The sequence below is a fragment of the Rattus norvegicus genome, chromosome 11, assembly GCF_021556685.1.
Source record: "Rattus norvegicus strain SHRSP/BbbUtx chromosome 11, alternate assembly SHRSP_T2T, whole genome shotgun sequence".
NCBI lineage: Eukaryota > Metazoa > Chordata > Mammalia > Rodentia > Muridae > Rattus > Rattus norvegicus.
In genome coordinates, this window is record NC_141544.1 from 79,222,375 (window position 1) to 79,243,104 (window position 20,730).

Genomic DNA, 20,730 nt, shown 5'->3' on the forward strand with positions numbered 1-20,730 from the left:
CTAACCTTTAAATCTTAAAAGCATTTAACAAAGAAAGGAATCCCTACTCCAAGTGGAAAACCAGTATCTATCAGTTTGCCAGCACACAATGAAATAAGTTCTTACAAGATACTGATACCTACCAGGACTCTAGACCTGAGTGACACTCTCATTCTAATAGTGAGAGGTGTTACCTGGCAACAAAATGAGAGCCCTCTGGAATTCCCTGAGGATAATGGGAAACTGCAAAGGCAATGACATTTTCTTGGTGGCACAGCACTGGTTAGTTACGGTTTGCACCCAGAACCATTTCATTTGTTTCAGAGGTGCTGAGTATGAGAAATGGGACTTCCCTGACAATTCCTGTTACTTCATGGTTTGGGGGTGTGTGTGTCTTAGGGTCCTATTGCTGTGAGCAGACACCATGACAAATGTAAGTTTTATAAAGGACAACATTTAATTGGGGCTGGCTTACAGGTTCAGAGGTTCAGTCCGTTATTAAGGTGGGAGCATGGCAGCATCCAGGCAGGCATGGTGCAGGAGGAGCTGAGTTCTACATCTTCACCCGAAGGAAGCCAGGAACAGACATCCTCAGGCAGCTAAGAGGAGGGTCTCCAAGCCCACTCCCACAGTGACACACTTTCTCCAACAAGGCCACACCTTCTAATCCTGCCGCTCCCTGGGCCAAGCATATGCAAACCATCACAGGGGGTAACTAGTATCCTGAAGAAATAACACTCACACCCTTAGGAAGATTATCCAAGCCATTTGAACTCATAATAGAGAAGCACAGCTTGATTCTGCGTGCAAAAATCTACAAGTCACCTGGTTTGGAGCCACCATGAGTGATTTGCCTTTGTTTTTACACTTGATCTTAGCCAAAGGGCCGAGAAGCAATTGCCTTTGTTTTTAAAGAAAAGATTCCAAACAAGGAATGCATAGGATTCTGATAGTTTATATCATCCCTCAAACCTTCACTGCCTCTCCTCCATCTCAGAAAACCGGAGTCAGTAAATGGATGTATGATGTCCATGGTTTAGTTAAAACGAAGCTCCAAATCTGTCCAGGTCTCTGCTGTAGCAAAGCTGCTGACATAGTTGTCACGTACCTTCTAAGAGATGCCCCGAGGCATCGCATGGACCTAAGGCATCGGAGCCACAGGGCCTGTGTTTGCATTTTATACTTAACTGAGCCTTGTAAGTAAAGTGGTTCAACTTAGGAAGGTTTTCTAAGCTAGTGGGTAGAGCAGAAGAGATTTCTTGTAATAGTTAATAACCAGGAAGCTCAGGCTTTCTGATTAATTGTGGCTTTCCTCCGTCTTGGTATTTGATAGCTTTCCTACAGTTTGGTTCAAAAGCTACCTCGATATCATTAAGTTATGTTGCAGTGTTCAGTATTTGAGTCTGTTCAGCAGGGACACTTGAAAAATCACCAGCTATTTTTAAAAGCTTGTTTGTTTTCACCAGCTGTTTTGGGTTAAGAGGGTGTTTACATCTTGATGTACAGAATGAAACAGCTATAAGTAATTTTTCCTGTATACACTGCCATCTTTCATTACTTGGAATGTCATCCCCGAGAAGGTACATGACAGCCATGATGTTATGGTCCTAGAGAATCTGTTCAGTGTCCTTGTGAGGTGTGTGTGGCTGTGTTCATCCTGTGTGGATGCAATGGAGTAGCCTCGACTTACGTGTCCCATAGCTAAGCACATGTGTTCTAATCATGCCTCGGGCTCTTTGACTCTATTTGTGCAACAGTCTTTCCCAGTGTGTGTTAATGGATGTTTATCTTAATTAAGCCAGCTCTGAAATGCTGCCTGTTGGCTGTGCCAAGAACAGACAATGTCATAATCTAAAAGTATTTGCTTACTTTATTGGTCTGGGTTTGAAACATTCATACTGAGTCTTTCCCTGAAAGAACAACATGCCAAGAAAAGCATTAACAAAATCTGTTAACAAAATCTGAACAGAAAGGGAGACAGACCAGAGTAGTGAAGTACAAAGAAGGGCTCGGAGGGTGTGACTCGGTGTCCAGAAGCTAGGGTCAGAAGGGAGCAAGTTAGACAGGGTCCTGTCAAAGATAAAACAAATTCCAGATAAGACCTCTTGTTCTGATGAATTTGGTAAAAATGTTCTTTCTTGGGGTCCTGGGGGCGCTAAAATGAGCAGAACTCCTAAACAGACACTGTATTTGCACATTGTGTGGATTATCTATTTGTTGCAGGTTTCCATTTCTCTCTCTCTCTCCCTCTCCCTCCCTCCCCCCCCCCTCTCTCTCTGTCGTGTGTGTGTGTGTGTGTGTGTGTGTGTGTGTGCGCGCGCGCGCGCGCGTATGCATGATCATGTGTGGGGATTTTATTTTGCTCCTATAATTAAGAATTCTTGCCCTGAGCTAAGAACACATACCTGTTAAAGCTTGAAAATCCGTTTGAGACAAGTGAATTATGGAGAACTTTTACCCAGTTGTAATTTAGAAAACAGATGTTCTATTCCAGGTTTACTACAATTATTTTTGCAATGTAGGTTGTTTTGCACACCTGACTCAAGTCTGGAAGAGTACATTTTGGTTAGGTCATGTCAGGAATGTCTCTCAGCTGTGGCTTTGCCAGGCTCTAGAGAGGCCCCTCTGGTGCAGACCCAGGGTGACTTCTCTGTGCTCTTGTAGTGTGCTGAGGCCCAGATGGATACTTACTTGGCTTAACCTAAGGACACACTCTGAACTGCTGGATTTCCAGGGGAGCATGTGGAGTATGTGCTTGTCACTCGCTATTCAACAAACTGAAGTCACTTTGTTAGAGCTGCCATGAAGTTAAAGAATAAATAAATAATTTCAAAAGCATCCACCATGTGACCAAAGTGAACACTTCGGCTCACCACAGACCACAGGTCACTCCTGAGTGCTGCACTCTACGTCATGGTCAGGGTCTCTTAGTCTTTTTCTCCACTGCTCGAGGAAGTGGAACCATAAACACTGGTGAGTAGAACCTGTTCTGTTGTTCAAGTTGGATTTAATAATTTAATAATATCCTCACTGAAGATCAGCAAGAGAATCCCCTGCAACCCTAAGGGTTCTGAATGGGTTAGTGAGGACCAAGCAGGCAGGAGTGCGGCAAAAATATGTAAGTGCCACTTGCGAGAGGCGTTTGATCATGTTCATCCTGCTCTGGGGCTGCTGGCTGATAGCAGCCCCTGCTGCTGACTCTTAAGTCATGTCCAGGAACCTCTAGGCAGGTGAAATTCAGTAAGTGTTGGCCCCTGTGTGCTTGGAAGCCATATGCATCCTGTTTATAATAGTGGCTGTGATTGACACATTGGTACCTGGTGTCCTGTGCTTTGGCAATGCTGGTGTGTAAACAGTTACCTCTGCACACCTGAGAGACTCTAAGAGACTACAGAGAGGAGTTCCTGGATCAGTACTGTAGCATCACAAATCCTTCCTAGCATTGCCTTGGCAACAAACAGTATTTTCAGCCCAGCCTCACCCCTGGTTCACATTTGCCCTTTTCTACTGTATTCCATGGCACAGCAATGCAGGCGTCACCCAAGTTCACGGGACTCAGGGACCATCTGAGATCAGGAGACAGGAATTGTGCCTTCCATACCCATGAGGGTCCTCCGACTTCCCCAGCTCTGTCTTGGCCATCTGACTGTTTTATGCCAGCGCTCTGTGTCAAGGCTAGGTTACAAACAACCTTGCCTAACGGTGAACAAACAATATGTTGCCTTTGTACATTGCGCTCCAGTAATGCTTATCTGTGCCTTTAGTATTTCTGTGTGGTGTACCTTAAGGCAGCCTGGGAGCAGGAAACACCACCTCATTTCATTTGAGAGAACAAAACGTGGGTCAATAATGACTTTGGATGGTACCATGCCAATTGGCAGTGGTATTGAGTTGCCACTTGGGTTTGGGTTTTTATTTAGAAGTTGGTGCACATCTGTCTATGCTGTCTTGTGTCTCAGAAGGGAAATTCTTGGCATATATAATAGCAGTAGAGAGAGTATAGAGCAGACATAGAAGGAAAATAGAATTGTGTGTTCTACAACATGTCTCTGGGTATAGCCATGTCGTCTTCACAGCAATCTCGAAGGCATTCTTTCCTACAGATGAGCTGTCCAAGCCCTAAAGATGTCACACGGCTTCACCCACAGCCAGTGTGGTCCTTGGTTGGCACCAGGATTGTAACCCGGATTGATCTCACTAAGAACTCATGCTCTTAGCTACTAGATAGTCTTAAACCACATCACATAGGAGCCTGTATAACCACATGTGTATGCAGGTATACACTTTTTACATGCTAAACAGTCAATGCCAACTTCTGTGGTAAGACATCCTGAAAGGAATAAAATAGTTGGCTAAAATCCCTGAACTTCTAACCATAACAGGACAGATGCTCAAGGGTATGGGATTAGAGCACCTAGGTCAAGGCATCCAGACATTTTAGTGTTTGTGTTATTGGTGAGTCACATGTTACAGGCCCTTGCTTTCCTAAGATGCTGCCAGAATACTCTGGTTCTTTGGCTTGGAGTAATTTTGTGACAATTCTGCTGAGAGTCTCTATGTGTGAAAACAGGAAACAGGGAATAGCTTTCTACCACTGCGACTGCTTGGATTTAGACTCCCTGGTTCTCTCCTACTTGTGCTGTGATCTTACAGGTTTCTGAAACCTTTCTGCCTTAGTTTTCTCCTGTGCACACTGAGTATGGTTGTGATTGTAAAGTGAATGGATATAGGGAAAGCCCTGGGACCAGCACCAGGCAGAAAGCCATGGCCACCATGCTCATGAATGTGATAAATCTTTGCACAAAGCTCTTTAGAAGCCTTCCCTAGGGGAGGATTCTGTTGCAATGTCTAGCATGCGGTGGTGCCCTAGCCAGACACATGTGTGGACTTACGGACAGAGCATACATCCAAAGAGGGAAAGGAATTGAGTGACCCATGCCTGCTGTATGTCGGGTGCTCTGTTGAGGAAATATTTCATTACACACTTTAATAACCTGAAGAAGGGATGTAGTGTTACCGTGAGAGGTAAGCGATGCCTTTCAGTCTCCCTCCCAGTCTCAAGGCACAGGTATGCTGGGGATCCCTGTCCTATCCAGTATGGCACAAGAATTCAGGCATCAACAGACTTTGCTTTGAATATAGCTGTCTGTGTACCTGACAGTCCCGGATGCTACCTTCCCTGGTGCCTCTGTGAGTCCCTATTGATAGGAAGGTGAGAGGGAGGAAGTGAGCAGCCAGCAGCCTGCAGCCTACAGTTCTGTCAACCGAAAGGCATTCTTGAAAAGTACAAATATAGCACGGCTATAAAAAGATTAAGGTGCACTGCTCTGAAAACTGAGAACCAGTAGGGAGTGCCATGGTGGCCAACTGACAAAGTGGAGAAGCAAATTTTGCAAAACTGGAAAACCAGGGAAAGTCAGGCTAAGTGGAGACGCTGACAAATCAGACTACAGCTAGCCAGGCCTGAACTAGAGGCTGGCAAGCAGAAAACGGTAAGCGGTGAGGCTCCCTGAGGGATTCCAGTGAGTTCTCTTTCTTTGGAAGCATGACAGGGTCCTGGGGACCAGTGAACTGTCACCATGGGCTGGGGTGTTTCTGCCCTGCTCACTAGCACTGCAGAACTGAGGTGGAGTGCAGGGAGGCTCCCTCCTTGGCCTGTGGGCTTCCTTTTTAACCTCTACTGTCCTCCTCTCTCCCTTTTCTCCACCACTGTGTGACCTCCCCACCTAGGCCTCCCCAGCCTGTGGTTCAGAGCTTCAAGGCAGATCTCCCAGTAAGCTGTCCTGCACCGCTGCTACTGAGGACAAAGCAAGCAAAGGTCTTTTCTGACTTTGGTTTAGAGGTAATCATACTTCAGGCTTTTACTTCACTGTAAACCCTGCCTGTAGCGTAACATTATAATCTTAATTCAACTGTTGCTATTCTGTGTGTGGCCTGGCATCCAGAAATTAGGTAAAGAGCTGCACAGAGAGAATGCCAGAGGGGAAACTTGGAGGCCTGCCAGGCTGCAATCCTCACGGAACTGTGTTCTTGTATGGGCTAGAGGCCCTGCAGGTGAGAAGGACAGTTAGGCAAGATAGCAAAAAGAGCCATGTATGTGTGTCCTGACCCCCAACCCAAAGCAGAAGCAGAACCCTGAGGGCTTTTAGAAATCTAAAAGGATTTCCTTCAACTTTTAAAAAAATTACACATTCTATATTGTGCACGTCCGTGCCACAGTGTATGTATGGAGTCAGAGAGCACTGGGAATCAGCTCTACATCCCACCATGTGGTTCCAGTGACGGCGCCGTTCTGCTGAGCCATGGCAACAACTTGCTCACTCACTGTTGCATCAAGGAGTGACAAGCCTGTTCCCATAGACCTTGGCTATGGCAGGACATTCTGGGTAAATGGTAAGCTGCTTGTAAACATCCTAGCAGTCTCGGGTGTACTAATGTTCCCCTGACCTGCCACCAGCACGGAAGAGAAAAACTTCTCCAAGCATTCATGCATTCATTCTTTTTAATGTGACATTTTGCTTTAGGAGGTGACACAAAACCATGGTTTTCTGGAGTCGTTTGTTGTCGCTGCTACCATCCTCTGGCTCAGGAGCAGCTAGGCTTCTTGGCACCACTGCTCAGCATTCCATCTCCAGTGTCCAAGCGCTTTCCACCCAGGTGAGTGGGTTCAGCATTGCTACCCAGTGCTGGGAAGCTCAGGCTCTGTTGACTACTCCTGAAGCTTTATGCCCAATACCCATAAAAAAAAAAACCTCAGAGCTCTATGCCTCTTGGGTGACATTTACTTTTGGAAGTTCATAAAAACACTTGCAACTTTGAAAGTTTTAAAGTAGCCTGGCTTTGTAACAGACCTAGCTTCATCTTCTCGAATACAGGAAGTCCTTGTGTCTCTCCACCACTTCTTGCTAACTTCCTCTTACTTAACCATGTTAGCTGACATCTGGTATTTGCTACACACAGGGATGGGTGCTTAAACCTGACCTGTATACCTGTGGAATGTATTCTCTGGGATCTGCTCAGTGAGCATGATGGGTATGGGAAGGGCTTTGGAACAGCCCCCTTGTGTGACCCTGTGGCTGTGTGACCTGTGGTCTCAAGGGGTGCCTGAAGGCCCAGCCACAGCAGGGAGGATTTCTTTTAAGAACTGAGGTTCCTGCTCTGACCAGTAGTAGCCATGAAGTTATTTTGTTTATTTTGGAAACGTGGTTTCTCTGTGTAGTTCTAAGCCTTGCCCTGAACTCACAAGAGATCTGCCTGCCTTAGCCTCCCAAGTGCTAGGATTAATGGTGTGCACGATCATACCCCACCAAGTTTGGATTTCCATACCATTAAATTCTCTAACTTGTGTATCCCAGCTTGGAAATTTCAGAGTTAAGCCCCTGCCTCTAGCATATATGATTCCTATGCATATCTGAAGCCCTGCTGAGGTCTAGGCTTGCCAGGCCTAGTACTGTGTGGCCACTGCTTCCATGAGACCAGGAAACTTCTCACAGGTCCCTTCATGTTACCTGTGTCTAATTTAATTTGCCTGTACCCCTCTAGAGTTGTTTCCTGGACCCCATTAACCCTGAGTTTGGCAGTGCTGAGAAGATCCCCTGTGTGGTGTCTGGCAACAGGCCCCAGTGCTCTCGTTCTTCATAGTCTTCTGCTCTTACAGCTGTGTGGCCTCAAGCAACACAAGGTTTCTGCACCCAGCATCTTCTTCAGTGAACTGTGATGACAGGAGGGGCTGTCGAGATGGCATTTGTACAGTGCCTAACTCGGTATGCCACACAGCTGTCACCATCCCTGCCTACCTCCTCAGGTCCTTCCAGTGGTCTAAGCTTTGTTTTTCTTCTGTCACATCCTTTTCTGGACCCTGACCCAAATGAAAATCAGACCAGAAAACAGTACCAGTGAAAGTGTTTTTAATAGTTAAATTATTTAAATAGACTTTTCAATTTCCATGGGAAATCATAATTGTATCATTTTTGCAAGAGCAGGAATAAAAAGAGTGCACACACCCCTTAGAGGAACGAAGAGCTAGCACTGCACGCTGTCACCAGTCACTGCTGGGGCTGGGAGGGGTCTCCATGGGGAAACACAGTATAAACTCAGCACACACACTGTACTCAGGTTGGAAGTTAAACAAAACCCACTGGCATTGGCAGGACATGTGGAGGGCCAGGGACTTGAGAACAATGCGAGAGAAGCAGCCCCTGTACCAGAGGTGAGGGCAGTGCAGAACTCGGGCGGGGTGGCAGAGCACAGATGCAGGCGTGGCAGTTCAGGGTCCATACTTTTTTTCTTGGGGAGGATGGTGAAGGGCATGAAAGTAACATTGAGCTGGCACTTACTGCCACCTCACCGTTACCCCCCTGTTAGAGGGGAGAATAATTGCGCCCTGAGAAGCAATGAGACGATCTGGGCATAGACAGTAAGGAAGCTGTTCAAGTTTATCTGTGATAGAATATCATTTTTCAAATGTGTTCTTGGAAATTACAAAAATAGTATTTTCTTCTCGGTACATTTAACCATCCCCTCCCGCCAAAAACCTTCCCTGTGTCTGGGGGTGGAAGGCAAGGCTACACCTTTCCCTACACCCAGGTCCTATAGATTGCATCCCCAGGTCACAGGGACCCTTTCCAGGACAACCCCCTGCACCTGGGTCAACTGAGGAGGCTGTAGAGCCTGGGCTTCCTCCAGCCCAGGAGCTGCCGAGGGGAGGGGAGGGGAGGGGAGGGGAGGGGAGGGGAGGGGAGGGCCACACTAGCAAGTGGAGAATGCTTGGACACTGCTTAGGACGGGAGCAGTGCCTTTGTCTTCTCGTTCTGTGATGTTACTTAGGAAATGGGATGTGTGTAAGGTGGGGCTAGACAGAGGGATTAGTGTGTCTTCTGCTTAATTGGAATGTGTGGTACCCCAAAACACACACCCCTGCTCTGGCTGTGCCTAGAAAAACCAAAACTTGCCAAGTCTGAAATGAGGGGAACACACCCTTCAGGGATTGGCTCCACAGCACGAACACACATGTACACCAGTACACACACTGACATACGTACAGTACAGAGGAGTGGAAATGCCCTGCTGGGCACGGCTGTTTCCTAATAGAATTTACAAAATATAGAATTTGGTATATTTGTTAGATCTCCAAGGTTTCAATAATACAAAATAAAAATACAAAAAGACAAGTCAGGGTCCCCACCTCCCTACCCCAGTTGGCACCCTCATTTGCTTGTGTGTCTCTTACACGCATACAACTAGCATAGTCTAAAGAAGGGCAGAGAAAACTTTTGTTTTATTTAATAAATATTTTCTTTTGCTCAGAGCCACTGCTCCTTGCCTGGTGTCCTCTTGCCTCCCCCTTATCAACAGTCCTGTTTCCCGTACAGGGCATTGTCTGTGTGCATGGAGGTGTGAGGAGAGAATGGCACAGGCCGCATCTCTCCCAGTTCCTGCCCCCAAAACGTTGTGAGGGGGCATAGCCTCTCCACAGTGGAAAAGCAGACCCATGAGGTCCATGGACATCCCCCAGGCCAGCTTCAAGCTTGCCTACCTCCCCTTCATAACCAAGGCCTCCCCTCAGGCCAGCCACTCTGTGCCAGGCTGTGCTCCGGTAGCACATCCACCGTGCAGTAGCAGCACTTGTCAGAACCTCAAGGGTCAGCTCGAGTCTACAGTCTTCTGCCAAGGGCAACATCTTTGGTCAGCTCGGTGCTCGCAGGACGCTGGCACCCTGGGCCTAGGCCAAAAGCCATGCCCACCAGCAAAGGCAGAAGTTGCTTCTGAGTCCAAGTAGAAATTTTACCAGCACAGCTGTGAGCCTGGGGCACAGGCCCTATCTGCCCATGGTGCACAGAGAAGCTGTTCAATCCTCTGGAGGCCAGGATGCTGCTGGTATCTGCTAACTGAGGGGAGGCCCTCCATTGAGGAAGTAGGTCATCATCTCACCCTTGCCCTTGACCTTGACCACACCCCGGCACTCCAGCTGGTATGTGTTGGCGGCCAGCACCTGGTACATATCTGTAGTAACCTGAGGAGGGATAGGAAGGGAGAGGACAGGCTATCAGTGACCCCTGTACATGAGCTGCTGTGAGCATATCTACCTCTGTGTGCCTATGCCCTGTTGCTGCCCTGACAGGAGAGGAGGGAAGACCCTCTACCGCTGTCTCTTGGGGACGAGAGTCTCAGCCATGGAATAAGTACCCAGGGATTCGTCACATAAGTGCTACTTGGATCATGGACTGGGGTTCATAAACTGCTTCCAGAATAACTGACTCCATGACAACAGAGAGCCACCTCTGGTCTCATCTCTTTTTAGGAAACTATTTCCATGCTTAAGGCTCAGGAAATGTGCATTGCCTGCCTGGGGTCAGTTAACGAATGGGGTCATGCCAGAGCAGCCTGTCTTTCTTTGTTCGCAGACTAAGAAGAGGTGAGGGGGCAAAGGATGGATGCACAGGTGCATGCCGAGTACTGTCACAACTCCCAAGTCTCCGTGGCCATGCAGCTCCTCGGCAGCAGGAGGCTAGACACTGCATACACACAGCCTTTCTCCTCTCTCTGCACAGGAGTGGAAGCCGGGAAAGCCCTGGTACCTTGGACAGCACCCACAATTCAGTAGGCAGGGTCTATCTGAGTAGGCCAGACAACTGAGGGGACATTGAAGCAGTGTAATACATCAAAAACACCTTTGAAATGATACAGGCCAGGAGAACTGCAAGTCCCACTGGGTTAAGACTTGCTCCCTGCAGCTGTCTGCATTCTCCTGTATCGCTGGATTGATGAGGCCCAGCATTAGCATTCCTAGTGAGGCCTGCCCCACCAATTCCCTCTAGACCGGCAGAGTTCTGTATGGGCTACGGGCTCTGTCCAAGGTACTGAAGGTCTGACCCAACCCTTTGTGCCAAAACTTTGAGATGTCTGTCCTGTCTACCGCTTCGCCCTTGAATCTGAAAAGGAATTTTAACCATGAACTCTGTGTGGTCTGCAGTGAAAACCTAGCACCAGGGCAACAGAGGCCCTTCATATGAATGGCACGAACGGTAGCTGTGTTTGCACTTACCTGGATGCGGTCAGGCACCCCAGTGCTGTCCATACGGCTGGCCACATTTACTGTATTGCCCCAGATGTCATACTGAGGCTTGCGAGCCCCAATGACCCCAGCCACTACAGGTCCAATGTTAAGCCCTGTGTAGACAGAAATTGGCCATACTCATCAGCTTGAGACACACATACCTTGCTTGTTATTGCCAGCACCCACCTTTTGGCACATTGTGGATGCTCCTGATTCCTGCTGGACTGAGGCTAAGCTTAATCCCTGAGAGTCATACTTTCCTGCACTATCCATTGTTCAAGAAAGCAAGGGTCTGTGCACACATCCACTGGTACTGTGTCCTTATCTCAACCCTTAAGTCCCTTGCCATATGTACCCTCTTCAAGGTCTCCAGGGATGTCCAGCATAGCCCAATACCTTCCCCCTTTTTTTTACATCTATTTTATTCATGTATCTGTGTGAGTGTGTGGTGCAAACACATGAGGGTGCCTGCAGAGACTAGATGAGGGAGGGCATCTCAGTGCTCTGGGGCTGGAGTTAATGGTGGCTTGTTGGGCTTGGGTGCTGGAGATCAAACCTGGGTACTTTGTAAGTGCTCTTCAACCACTGAGCTATCTCCAGCTGCCCGATGCCTTGTCTTATCCTTCCTCCTTGATGACATATTTCAGCACCAACTCAGAGGACACTGCACTCACTCCATCTCTCTTCCTCACTCTTGAGACTTGTTCCTACCCATTTCCTTGTCCCAGTCTTGTCTTTTTCCAAATCCTGTCACAGCACATGTGGCTTTTTAAAGCCCACATGCTATTTCTATTTCTAGACTGACCACATCGCCAACCATGCTGAGCTCAGATTGCTTCTATTCCAGAGGCCATGCCACCAAGACTGCTCAGCTGCCTGCTGGTAGAGTCTGTCATTCCATCCAGGGTGTTCCAGTCCAGTTGTTGAGACAGGCGTCCAGGAGAATACCAAGGACTCTAGCAGGGTGAGTGGAGCAACATCACACGAAACTAGGGCAGAGTTAACACACCACAGGCTGCGTCTGTGAGCTACAGCACACGCCTGGCCTCCAACAGCCAGATCCAATCCACAAACCACTGTGCCCAGAGGGCACAACAAGTAGCCTGTCCAGGGATAGCCCAATTCCCGACACTTGGGCCAGAACAAAATATCTCTTGGGGACATTAAGGATCACAATATTGGTTTTTAGTGATGTAATATTTCAGTCTAATGTGCTAATTTTGAGAATTGAAGTGCCGGTATTTTTGTGAATTACTGTTACTGAAAAAAAAAAGTCTGAATCATTTATGACTTGAGCCAGAGTCAGGGAGTTGATAATGCATAAAACTTTTGACTAGAACAAAGGCCTGCTCTCTCAGAAAACACTTTCCACTGCTGCAAACCTCAGGAGAAGAAAGACTGCCCTTGACTCCGTTCCCTTAGCAAAATGAACCACTCTTGTGACTGAGCTGGGGCAGGGTGAGGGTAACTCTGTGCCTTGTGGACCAGGGCACTCAGAGCTGTGAGCTGTGGGGGTGGTGTGAACTCAAGGATGGGCGTTCGTTCTCTCTGCACTGTTCTTTCTAATCCTGCAGAGCTGGATAAAATGGTTAGGAGGCAATAGGGCTCAGTAGTAAAGGGAGCTTGCCACTAAACCTGGCAACCTGAGCTCAATCTCCAGGACCTACATGGTGTGGGGTATGAGAGAACAGGATGCCTGGAAGTTGTCCTCTGACCTCTACATGCACACACACAAAAGAAGTGCCCTTTGCCAAAGATTGAGCCCAAAGGTAGAACTCAAGTTGGTAGAGCATTTATTTGTCTGAAAAAACGTGAGACTGTGGCTTCAATCATCAGTACTGGAAACACATGAGATGCAGTCAAGTGAAGCCTGCCACACCACACCCTTCCTACTGCCTACCCAAGTGTGTGTGGACCACCCAGCTTTCAGAGTAGCTGCTTTGGGCTCACACTGAAAACTTGGTGGTACTTTGCCCACTCACTTTAAGATTACCCTGTTTTAAGGGCTACAGAGATAAATAGCACTGACTGTTCTTCTAGAGTACCTGAGTTCAAGTCCCAGCACCCCATTCACCATCCAGTTCACAACCATTTGTAACTCCAGTTTCAGGGATCTGACACCAGGCATGTGCTTGGTGCATAAACATATGTGACAGAACTCATACAAGAAATATTTTCAAAGATTATTCTGCTTTAAAAGCTAAACCATGCCATATACTGTAGTTCACATCCAGAATCCCAGCACCTGGGAGGCCGAGACAGGAAGGCTGTCAAGAGTTCCTGTCTCACAACACCAGAAAAAGCTGAAATAAAATCATTGTCAGTATTACCTGATGATTCTCATAAAGCATTCTGCTTTACTCATTTTGCTAACAAGAGTATCTGCTCAAAATGTTTTTAAAGGTGCAATTATGTTAATATGCACATTTTGTATAAAAAGTGTAGCAAGTGTTTAGTTTTATTGCTTTCCATCTTTACTGAATGAGCCTGGAATAAGACTTGCTTTCTGCCATTAGACAGACAACAGGTAGGGGTAGAGCATGGACGAGCCCACAAAGCCCTTCTACCCCCAAGCCCTCTCACCGATCTTCATCTGGAAGTTGTTGAAGGAGTGCTCATTGATGTACTTCATTTGGTCCATCAGCTTCATGGCGAAGTCTGCAAGAGCCTTGATGTGGGTCTTGCCTGCCTTGTCATAGGTGGAGTCGTTGAGGCCAGAGGCAGCCATGTAGGTGCTACCTATGGTCTTGATCTTTTCCAGCTGCCTGAACCGATCCTCACTGATGATCTAGACAGAAGGAGTTCAGACCGAAGTCACCACCCAACCAGGTCACTGAAGTTCACAGGAGGAAGCCCTGAAGTCTGGTTTTTCGAGTCCCCTCCTCACACAGCTGGGGCGACAGTTTACACTGAGGTGCCCAAGACTCCACCACACCACTCCATTAGACCTGACCTATGGCCTACAGACTTATCCCTCCACCAAGAGCCCTGGAGGACAAGGTCAGTAATCACTGTTGGGTCTCATGCTCTTAACAAGGGAGTCTCACGTTCCTCCACCCATGAAAATCTCCCCAGCTTTATCTAGTAAGTCACCCTTTTTCTTTCCTGGGGTTTCTGGAAGGCTCAGAGACACCTCCACCCATTTGGATGCCCTAGGGCAGCAGAACTTCAAGTACTGCATGTTCATCCCTCCGGGTGGTAGCCTACTCCTGACATGATGAAGCCTTCCCTGTTGGCCTGAACACACTGGGTACTCAGCAAGGGTTGAATTAAGGGATACATGAAACAATGGCTTATTTTCCTGCCTGCCTTCTTCCTTTGCTAGGCTCTTCCTGCTCTCAAAGCCCTTGACAGATATTGGGCCATCTCTGCCTTGGGGCCACAGTGGCTCAAGTTCAAAGAGCGGGCAAAAAATGCTAGCTCCCACGTGTCAGCCCAGTGACCTTAGGCAGGACTCTTAAGGTGTGAGGTCTCAGTCATTTCATTGTAATTGGAGCCAAGAGCCATGGGAAATAGCCAGGCTCCTGCCATCAGAGCCTCTGGCAGATGGTGAAAGGGGACAGGAGGGACATGTAGGGGCCCCAGGAGCACCTCATCAAAGTCTGCGATGATCTCATTGAGCAGCCGTAGGCATTCAACGCCCTCATTGTTGGCCTCTAGCTCCACGTAGAATTCGGAGAAGTTGGCGATGGAGGCAAACATGACAGCCACGCACTCGCAGGATTGGTAGTACAGTTCATCATTGCGCCGCTCCCGGGCCAGGAAGTGGGCAGCCACGTCCTTGGGCAGAATGTTGTGCAGCAAGCGCCGGTTGTAGGCCTGCAGCTCCTCCATCTCCTCCTTCTCTTCTGTGGCCTGGCGACAGGAGACCCAGTGAGAGGAGACCGAAATGCCCAGGCACTCGGGTGCCAGCAGTGCCCCCTCACAGCTGTCTGCCTCCACACATTCTCCAGACAATCCCACTGCCTCTGGCAAACAACACACATGGAGGAAGGAAGTAAAGAGGCAACGCAGGTCTCCCCTAGACAAACTGGCAGCTGAGAAGAGCAGCGATCCAAATCCACACCCCAAACAGCCTCTACCACACCCTAACCCTGCATTTCCTCAAGATTAGGAAATGCAATCAGAAAAGCAGCTTTTCTAGAACAAGTCTACTGGATGGAGCCCTTGGGAGCTTGGCCCAGGTCCTGCCATGTCTGCTTCCCATCAGGGGGACTTGTTTGGGGGCTAGCCAAAGCTAGCAGGAATGACATCAGCCAAGGTGGGGAGGGCATGTCACCTCACTGAGTTGAGTTCCCAGTTTGGGTTGTGGGTCTGCAGATGGAGTTTGTGGCCACTTAACTTCCAGAACTGAGTTCTTGCATGAAGATAATGGTGACCCACATGAGGCTGAAGCGGAGAGGCAGCTCTGCACAGTGGTGTGGTAAGGAGCCACTTGACCAGAGTGGCATAATAAGATTACAGAATGGAGTCAGCTGGATCCTCCACTCTTGATGGCAAAGTTGTCCCCTTCTTGGGAATGGCTATGTGGGCTGGCAGGCAGAGAAAATATTGCTAGCAGGGATTGTTTATAAGACCCAGCCAGTGTCTAGCAAGAGCTAGCAGGCCTTCCCAATGCTGCAGGATCTGATCCCAGATGGAATGGACAGTCCCAAGGCAAAAGACCCGGGAACGCTAGGTAAGAGATCTCCTCTCCACAGCTGGGTAACTCTTAGAACCACCGGGGTTGTGGTTGGGAGACTGCAGGTTACACCAAGACCTGGGGACCTCTGCACACCTCCAACCCTAAGCAGCCAGGTAAGTCCAGTGGTGTGCACCAGGTTCCTGCCTAGCCTTCAGCCTGATGACTGAGATGGGAACTTTGACCATGTCTGTCCCTGGGAATAGAGCCATCTACACTTGCCTCTGAGCCTGTTCTCAGCTCATGCCCCACTTGCAGGGCTGCAGACTGGTGCAAAGGCACCGGGAAAGGTGGGGAGTGACAATTCTTTGCAAGGCCTGCTTACACGTTTCTATCTTTATTTATTTGCTGGCTCTTGTCCTGCCAGCTCCCTCAAGGCCCAGAAGAACAGGGGACAGAAAGACTTGTCAGTGTCATAAGCTGGTCAGCTTCAGGGAAAGAAGCAGACATAGGCTGGGGACAGGGACAAGCCATCTACTCACACAAGCAGGGGACCCTGGAATCAATGCTCAGGCCATAGCCCTCAGAAAGCCGAGGAAACAAAGTGACCACTCTGTGGAGGGCAGAGAGAAGCTGCTGACAGGGGACTGAGGGACTGAGGGGAAGGACAGAAAGGGGATCTTGAGGAGAGGGGGGCTATTACTCCAAGCTCATCAGTCACTAGGAAAGATAAGGGGAGGTGGGTTTTTTTGCTGCTAGGGTACTACTGCCAAGCACAGTCAGGAAGTGTGAAAGGAGCCAGAGGCATTAGATTAAAGAGAAGGTTCTGGAAGGGGCTCATTTAAAAACTGTAACAACTGAAGTGGTGTAGACACATCAATATGTGTGCATGTAATGTGTCTGTGTCCATATCCACTGATACGCATCTCCTAGCTGCATCTGCAGACACCTGGATGAGCCCCGGAGTGCTCAGATCTCAGTTTCTAAACACGATTCTCTACTTACGGAGAGCCAGGAAAGGTGCCTGTAACCTAGGTGCCACTTTGCTGTGCTCGGAGTGCTCAAAGAATGGTGGAGGTGTACTCAGTGACGGCTGGGAGCTTGACGAAATGTGTGCGAGCCAAACCCACGGCGATGTGAGTGCGGAAATAAATAGCAAGGGCAGGTCATCACCCACGGCTTCAGCACTGAATGGGTGATGATGTGGAAGAGCAAGCAAAGAAGCAGACTAAAGGCCAGGGACGACTCCTTACAGGACAACACAGCCACCTGAGAAGGCCAGACAGACAGGGACCACCACAGCTGACAGCCCTCTTTGGCAGGTGGGGACTGTTTGAGAACACATCCTGTCGTGTAGCCCTGGCTGGTTTGGTACTTGCTATATAGACTAGGCTGGCCTCAAACCTGCAGCATCCCTTCTGTTTCTGCCTCCCAAGAACTGGAACTGCAGGCATGTGCCACCATGCCAAGCTACTGACAGGCGTCTTCATGTGAAAGACACAGGAAATAACCAGTGGGTGCAGAGGCTGGAAGTGAGGCTTTAATAAGGACCAGAAAACTGCTGTGGCATCTTATTGATAGGCATATGTAGGGGAGAAGCTTGGCCAAGGACAATTCCTGCAAGTGATCAGAGTCAACACCATGGCAGGACGAGGGTGGGAGGGAGGCAGAATTGCTCGGGTGACATGCCCAGCGTCTCTCTCAGGTCTCTTCCAGAAAAGCATGACCCACATCAGCACATGGACGAACAAGATCTTTACAGCTAGCTAGGATGCTGAGAAAAGCCAGGGTGCCACGGTGAGTTCTGGTAGGGAGAGTGCAGGGAGCTCTGCAGGGCGGTGTGTGAAAGACAGACACTGGAGTATCCAAAGCCGATGCCTGCCAGAAAGCATATGTGGGTGGGATGGAGCATGAATCCAAAGTAGAGGGAGGGGCCCGCTGGATCTCGTCGTGTAGTTCTTGCAGATCTGTAGGCTAAAGATTGCCTTTTAAAACTTGCCCAGGACTGGAGAGAGAACTCGGTCCTAAACTGCTTACCTTGTAACCACAATGACTTGAGTTTGTTCCCCAGAGCCCATGTTTTTATTGTTGTTTGGTTGATTAGTTGTTTTTAAAGCCAAGATGGTGGGATTAGCTTTTAATCCTAGTACCTGAGAGGTGAAGGTAAGTGGATCTCTGAGACTCACTGGTCCTCATGCGTTCACAGACACCCGTGTACAAACTCTCATAACACACACACACACATACATGCACCTAACGAGCCAAAAAATCAAAAACCCTAAAGACATGAAGTGACACTGTGAGTGTGGCAAGGAGGATCTCAAAGGGAAAAAAACTCTGCTGTTCCTGTGGTCAGGTGGGACAGAGTGGAAGGGCCCTGTGGTGACAAAGGAGCTTGAAATGGTTTGAGTTTATGCAGGCCAAAGGAACAGAAGCCCTGTCCCTGTCTCCAGCAGAAGTCCTTCCAGTCTGGGAGGGTCAGACCTGATAGAGCTGGGAAGCCTCATCTCTCATAGGACCATGGCTTTGACCCTGGCTGGAGTTGAGAGCACCCAGCAGAGGCTAGCAGCAGGCTAACTCTTCTTGAAGCCTTCGAGACACAGCCAGGGTACACAGTGGCAACCATCTTAGGAGAAGCACCCTGGAGACCCATAGAGGAAGATAGAAATGGAAGAACATGGGCTCTAGGTCCCACAGAGTCTGGTCTAGCCTGGAGACTTCCTCAGAGAAGGAGGGCCACAAGTGGTACCTCAGCTCACTGACAGCTAGGACTTTTGGAGGGACATTCCCCAGGGAAAGCAGAGAGCCATACTCCTGAGTCTCCTAACCTCAGGGCACCTCCACCAAGGACCTCAGACCTGACAGCCAGATCCCATAGAGTACACCTTCAGAAGAAACACGATGGTCACCTGCATGCAGCCCCCAACCAGCAATCTGACAAGGAGGGAGTGGCTGGAACCAAAGGTCTAGGCAGCCAACCTGGAAGTCCACTTTCTTCAGTAGGTTTTCTTGAGCGCCTCCTCCTGGCACTGGGCAGTAGTGAGATGAGATAAGTGCTGTGAGGTTTGCTATTTTCTCCTGCAGCACAGCTCTGGTTCAGGGCCACTCACCTGCAGTTTCCAGAGGAAGTCAAGGCGAGCAGTGGATTCCACCTGCTGAGCATGCAGATACAGAGCCAGCACGAAGACAGAGATGATGATGGGCGTCACCACCTTCAGCGCCACCTTGGTCGCATGCTCAGGGCTGTCAGTGAAGAGGCAAGCAGGCTTGAGCTCACCCTGGTACTCAGTGGACTCCAAAGCCTCCAGGCTTTCTTCCCCCAACTACAGCTCCTCTCTCCCACCTCCCCCCCCTGCACAAGCTACTCGAGGCATTTTCTGCAGGAAGCCTTTCAGCACTGGGGGCAGTGGTTTTCATTCCTGGTGCCTTACATTCTTGCCACTGGGTGAGCCCATCTGGTCAGCTTTCCTATAGCCACAGTAGTTCAGGGTCAAGGTAACCAAGCCAACCTAATGACCCTGTCTCTGGGTACTGCTGAGATGGGTGATGCCCCCATTTCCAGACACTGGGACAGAGAAAGTTGCTATACAGTGTGCTCCATGAGGCACCTGGCATAGTGGAGGCTCTCACTGCACAGCTATTCCTGTTAATTGGATGCATGCTCATAGAAAACACTCCTTCCACACCTGCTTCTTACACAGCACAAAGCCCAAGCACTGAATGCTGGGACTGACTCCTGACCCACACTCTTGCAGGGCTAGCCTCAGAGCCTGTGATTGAAGGGAAGCAGACTCCAACCCTGTCTCTGTGCCCAGAGGAGTGAGCTCAGAGCTTAGAAAGAATGGAGGCTGAATGCTTTAAAGCAATCATGGGATTAATCTTAGTCCCAATGACACTGCCATGGAGCCTTCAGATCACCCTCAAGTATGGAAGTCAGACAGTCCAGGGACTAACTACTGCCCCTGCTGCCCCTGGAGAGAAGGCATCTTCACCTGTTCCTGTCACCCTCACCACTCACCTTGTCACAAGGCCCCTCCTACCTGGGAAGAGTAGCTACCTATGTATTTTATTTGCCAAGGGGAAGATGGGGCCCCATCACAGAAGGGTCCACTCACCACTGGGAGGTCCCGTTGTTGCTGAAGTCTCTGTGAAGAAAAGTTGGGGTAGCTGCTCAGCCTGCAGGTACCCCTGCCTCCCAGCCTTTGCTGTATCCCTAAAGCTCTGTTCTACTGCCTAGCTACTGCTGTGCCCAGCCGTCCTCATCCCAGGGCACTGTGAGCAGTAAGGCCTGCAGAAATGCACCCTAGCCAGCATCTGGTCACGCTGACCCAGGCTACTCAGTCCTTAGCCCCTGTCTGCTCCCCTCATAGCCACCTGTCCATCTCTGCCCTGTGCTACAATCCTGGGGGAGTGGAGGGGAACCCTGCATCTGCACCATCCCAGATGACAACTGCTGGCCACATGTGGCCTTGAAATGAGGGGAGAGCAAGTTACAAGAGACTGCATGTAAATGTACTACAGATGTATTGGGGGAAAAGGTAAAATAGTTTCACAGTGATTAACAATTGATTTATGTTCAATAGACCATATTTTGGACGTAGTGGCTATACACAATTGTTACTAAAATTAATTGCACCTTTGGTCTGAGGTGTTGCTCTGTGGTACAGCACTTGTCTAATACAAACAGGTTTCAATCTCCAACACCGTAATAAAAAGCTATCATACTTTTTTGCCTCAGATTATAGCTACTGAAAAATGTGAAATTATACACATGGCTTGTGTTATCTATCTACTATACAGTACTGTTAGAGCCAAACTAGGGTCTCTCGACACAAACGCCTCCCTCCACTGCTTACCCCCACTGTCAACAGTCGGGGAGAAGAGGCTGGGGGCTGGGGGGGGGGTGGAGAAAGCCAAGAGGTTGGCTCGCAGGCAGGTGGAGGCAGAAGGATTAGGAGTTCAGAACCAGCTCCAAGTGATGGGAGTGCCTTCCGGTCACCTGCATACCACCACCAGATTCTGGTTTGAAGGTGACGTCCAGCCTTAACCTTCTCAAGTGTTGCCCTTGTCACAA

At 49.0% G+C, this 20,730-nt stretch overlaps 1 protein-coding gene and 1 long non-coding RNA gene across 9 annotated transcripts in view; one reads left to right on the plus strand and one right to left on the minus strand.

Moving 5' to 3' along the window:
* Positions 1-65: 65 nt before the first annotated feature.
* LOC102551038 (uncharacterized) lies at positions 66-20,400 on the plus strand. Of its 8 annotated transcripts, XR_015633484.1 has the most exons (10): positions 5,299-5,471; positions 5,710-5,821; positions 5,925-6,033; positions 6,199-6,372; positions 6,504-6,636; positions 11,835-11,999; positions 13,797-14,035; positions 14,361-15,713; positions 17,362-17,453; positions 18,741-20,400. It is a non-coding gene; the product is annotated as an uncharacterized LOC102551038 (long non-coding RNA). The 8 variants fall into 8 exon arrangements; XR_015633487.1 differs by lacking the exons at positions 5,299-5,471; positions 6,199-6,372; positions 14,361-15,713; positions 17,362-17,453 and adding an exon at positions 66-2,952 and having other exon boundaries at positions 11,883-11,999; XR_015633482.1 differs by lacking the exons at positions 5,299-5,471; positions 5,925-6,033; positions 6,199-6,372; positions 17,362-17,453 and adding an exon at positions 2,644-2,952 and having other exon boundaries at positions 11,883-11,999.
* Adcy5 (adenylate cyclase 5) overlaps positions 9,235-20,730 on the minus strand; it is a 148,012-nt gene continuing 136,516 nt past the window's right edge. The window contains 6 exon segments of the mRNA NM_022600.2: positions 9,235-9,991; positions 11,024-11,148; positions 13,619-13,823; positions 14,627-14,890; positions 18,767-18,899; positions 19,772-19,801. Of these exon segments, the coding sequence (NP_072122.2) occupies positions 9,863-9,991; positions 11,024-11,148; positions 13,619-13,823; positions 14,627-14,890; positions 18,767-18,899; positions 19,772-19,801 (886 nt within the window). The 3' untranslated portion in view covers positions 9,235-9,862.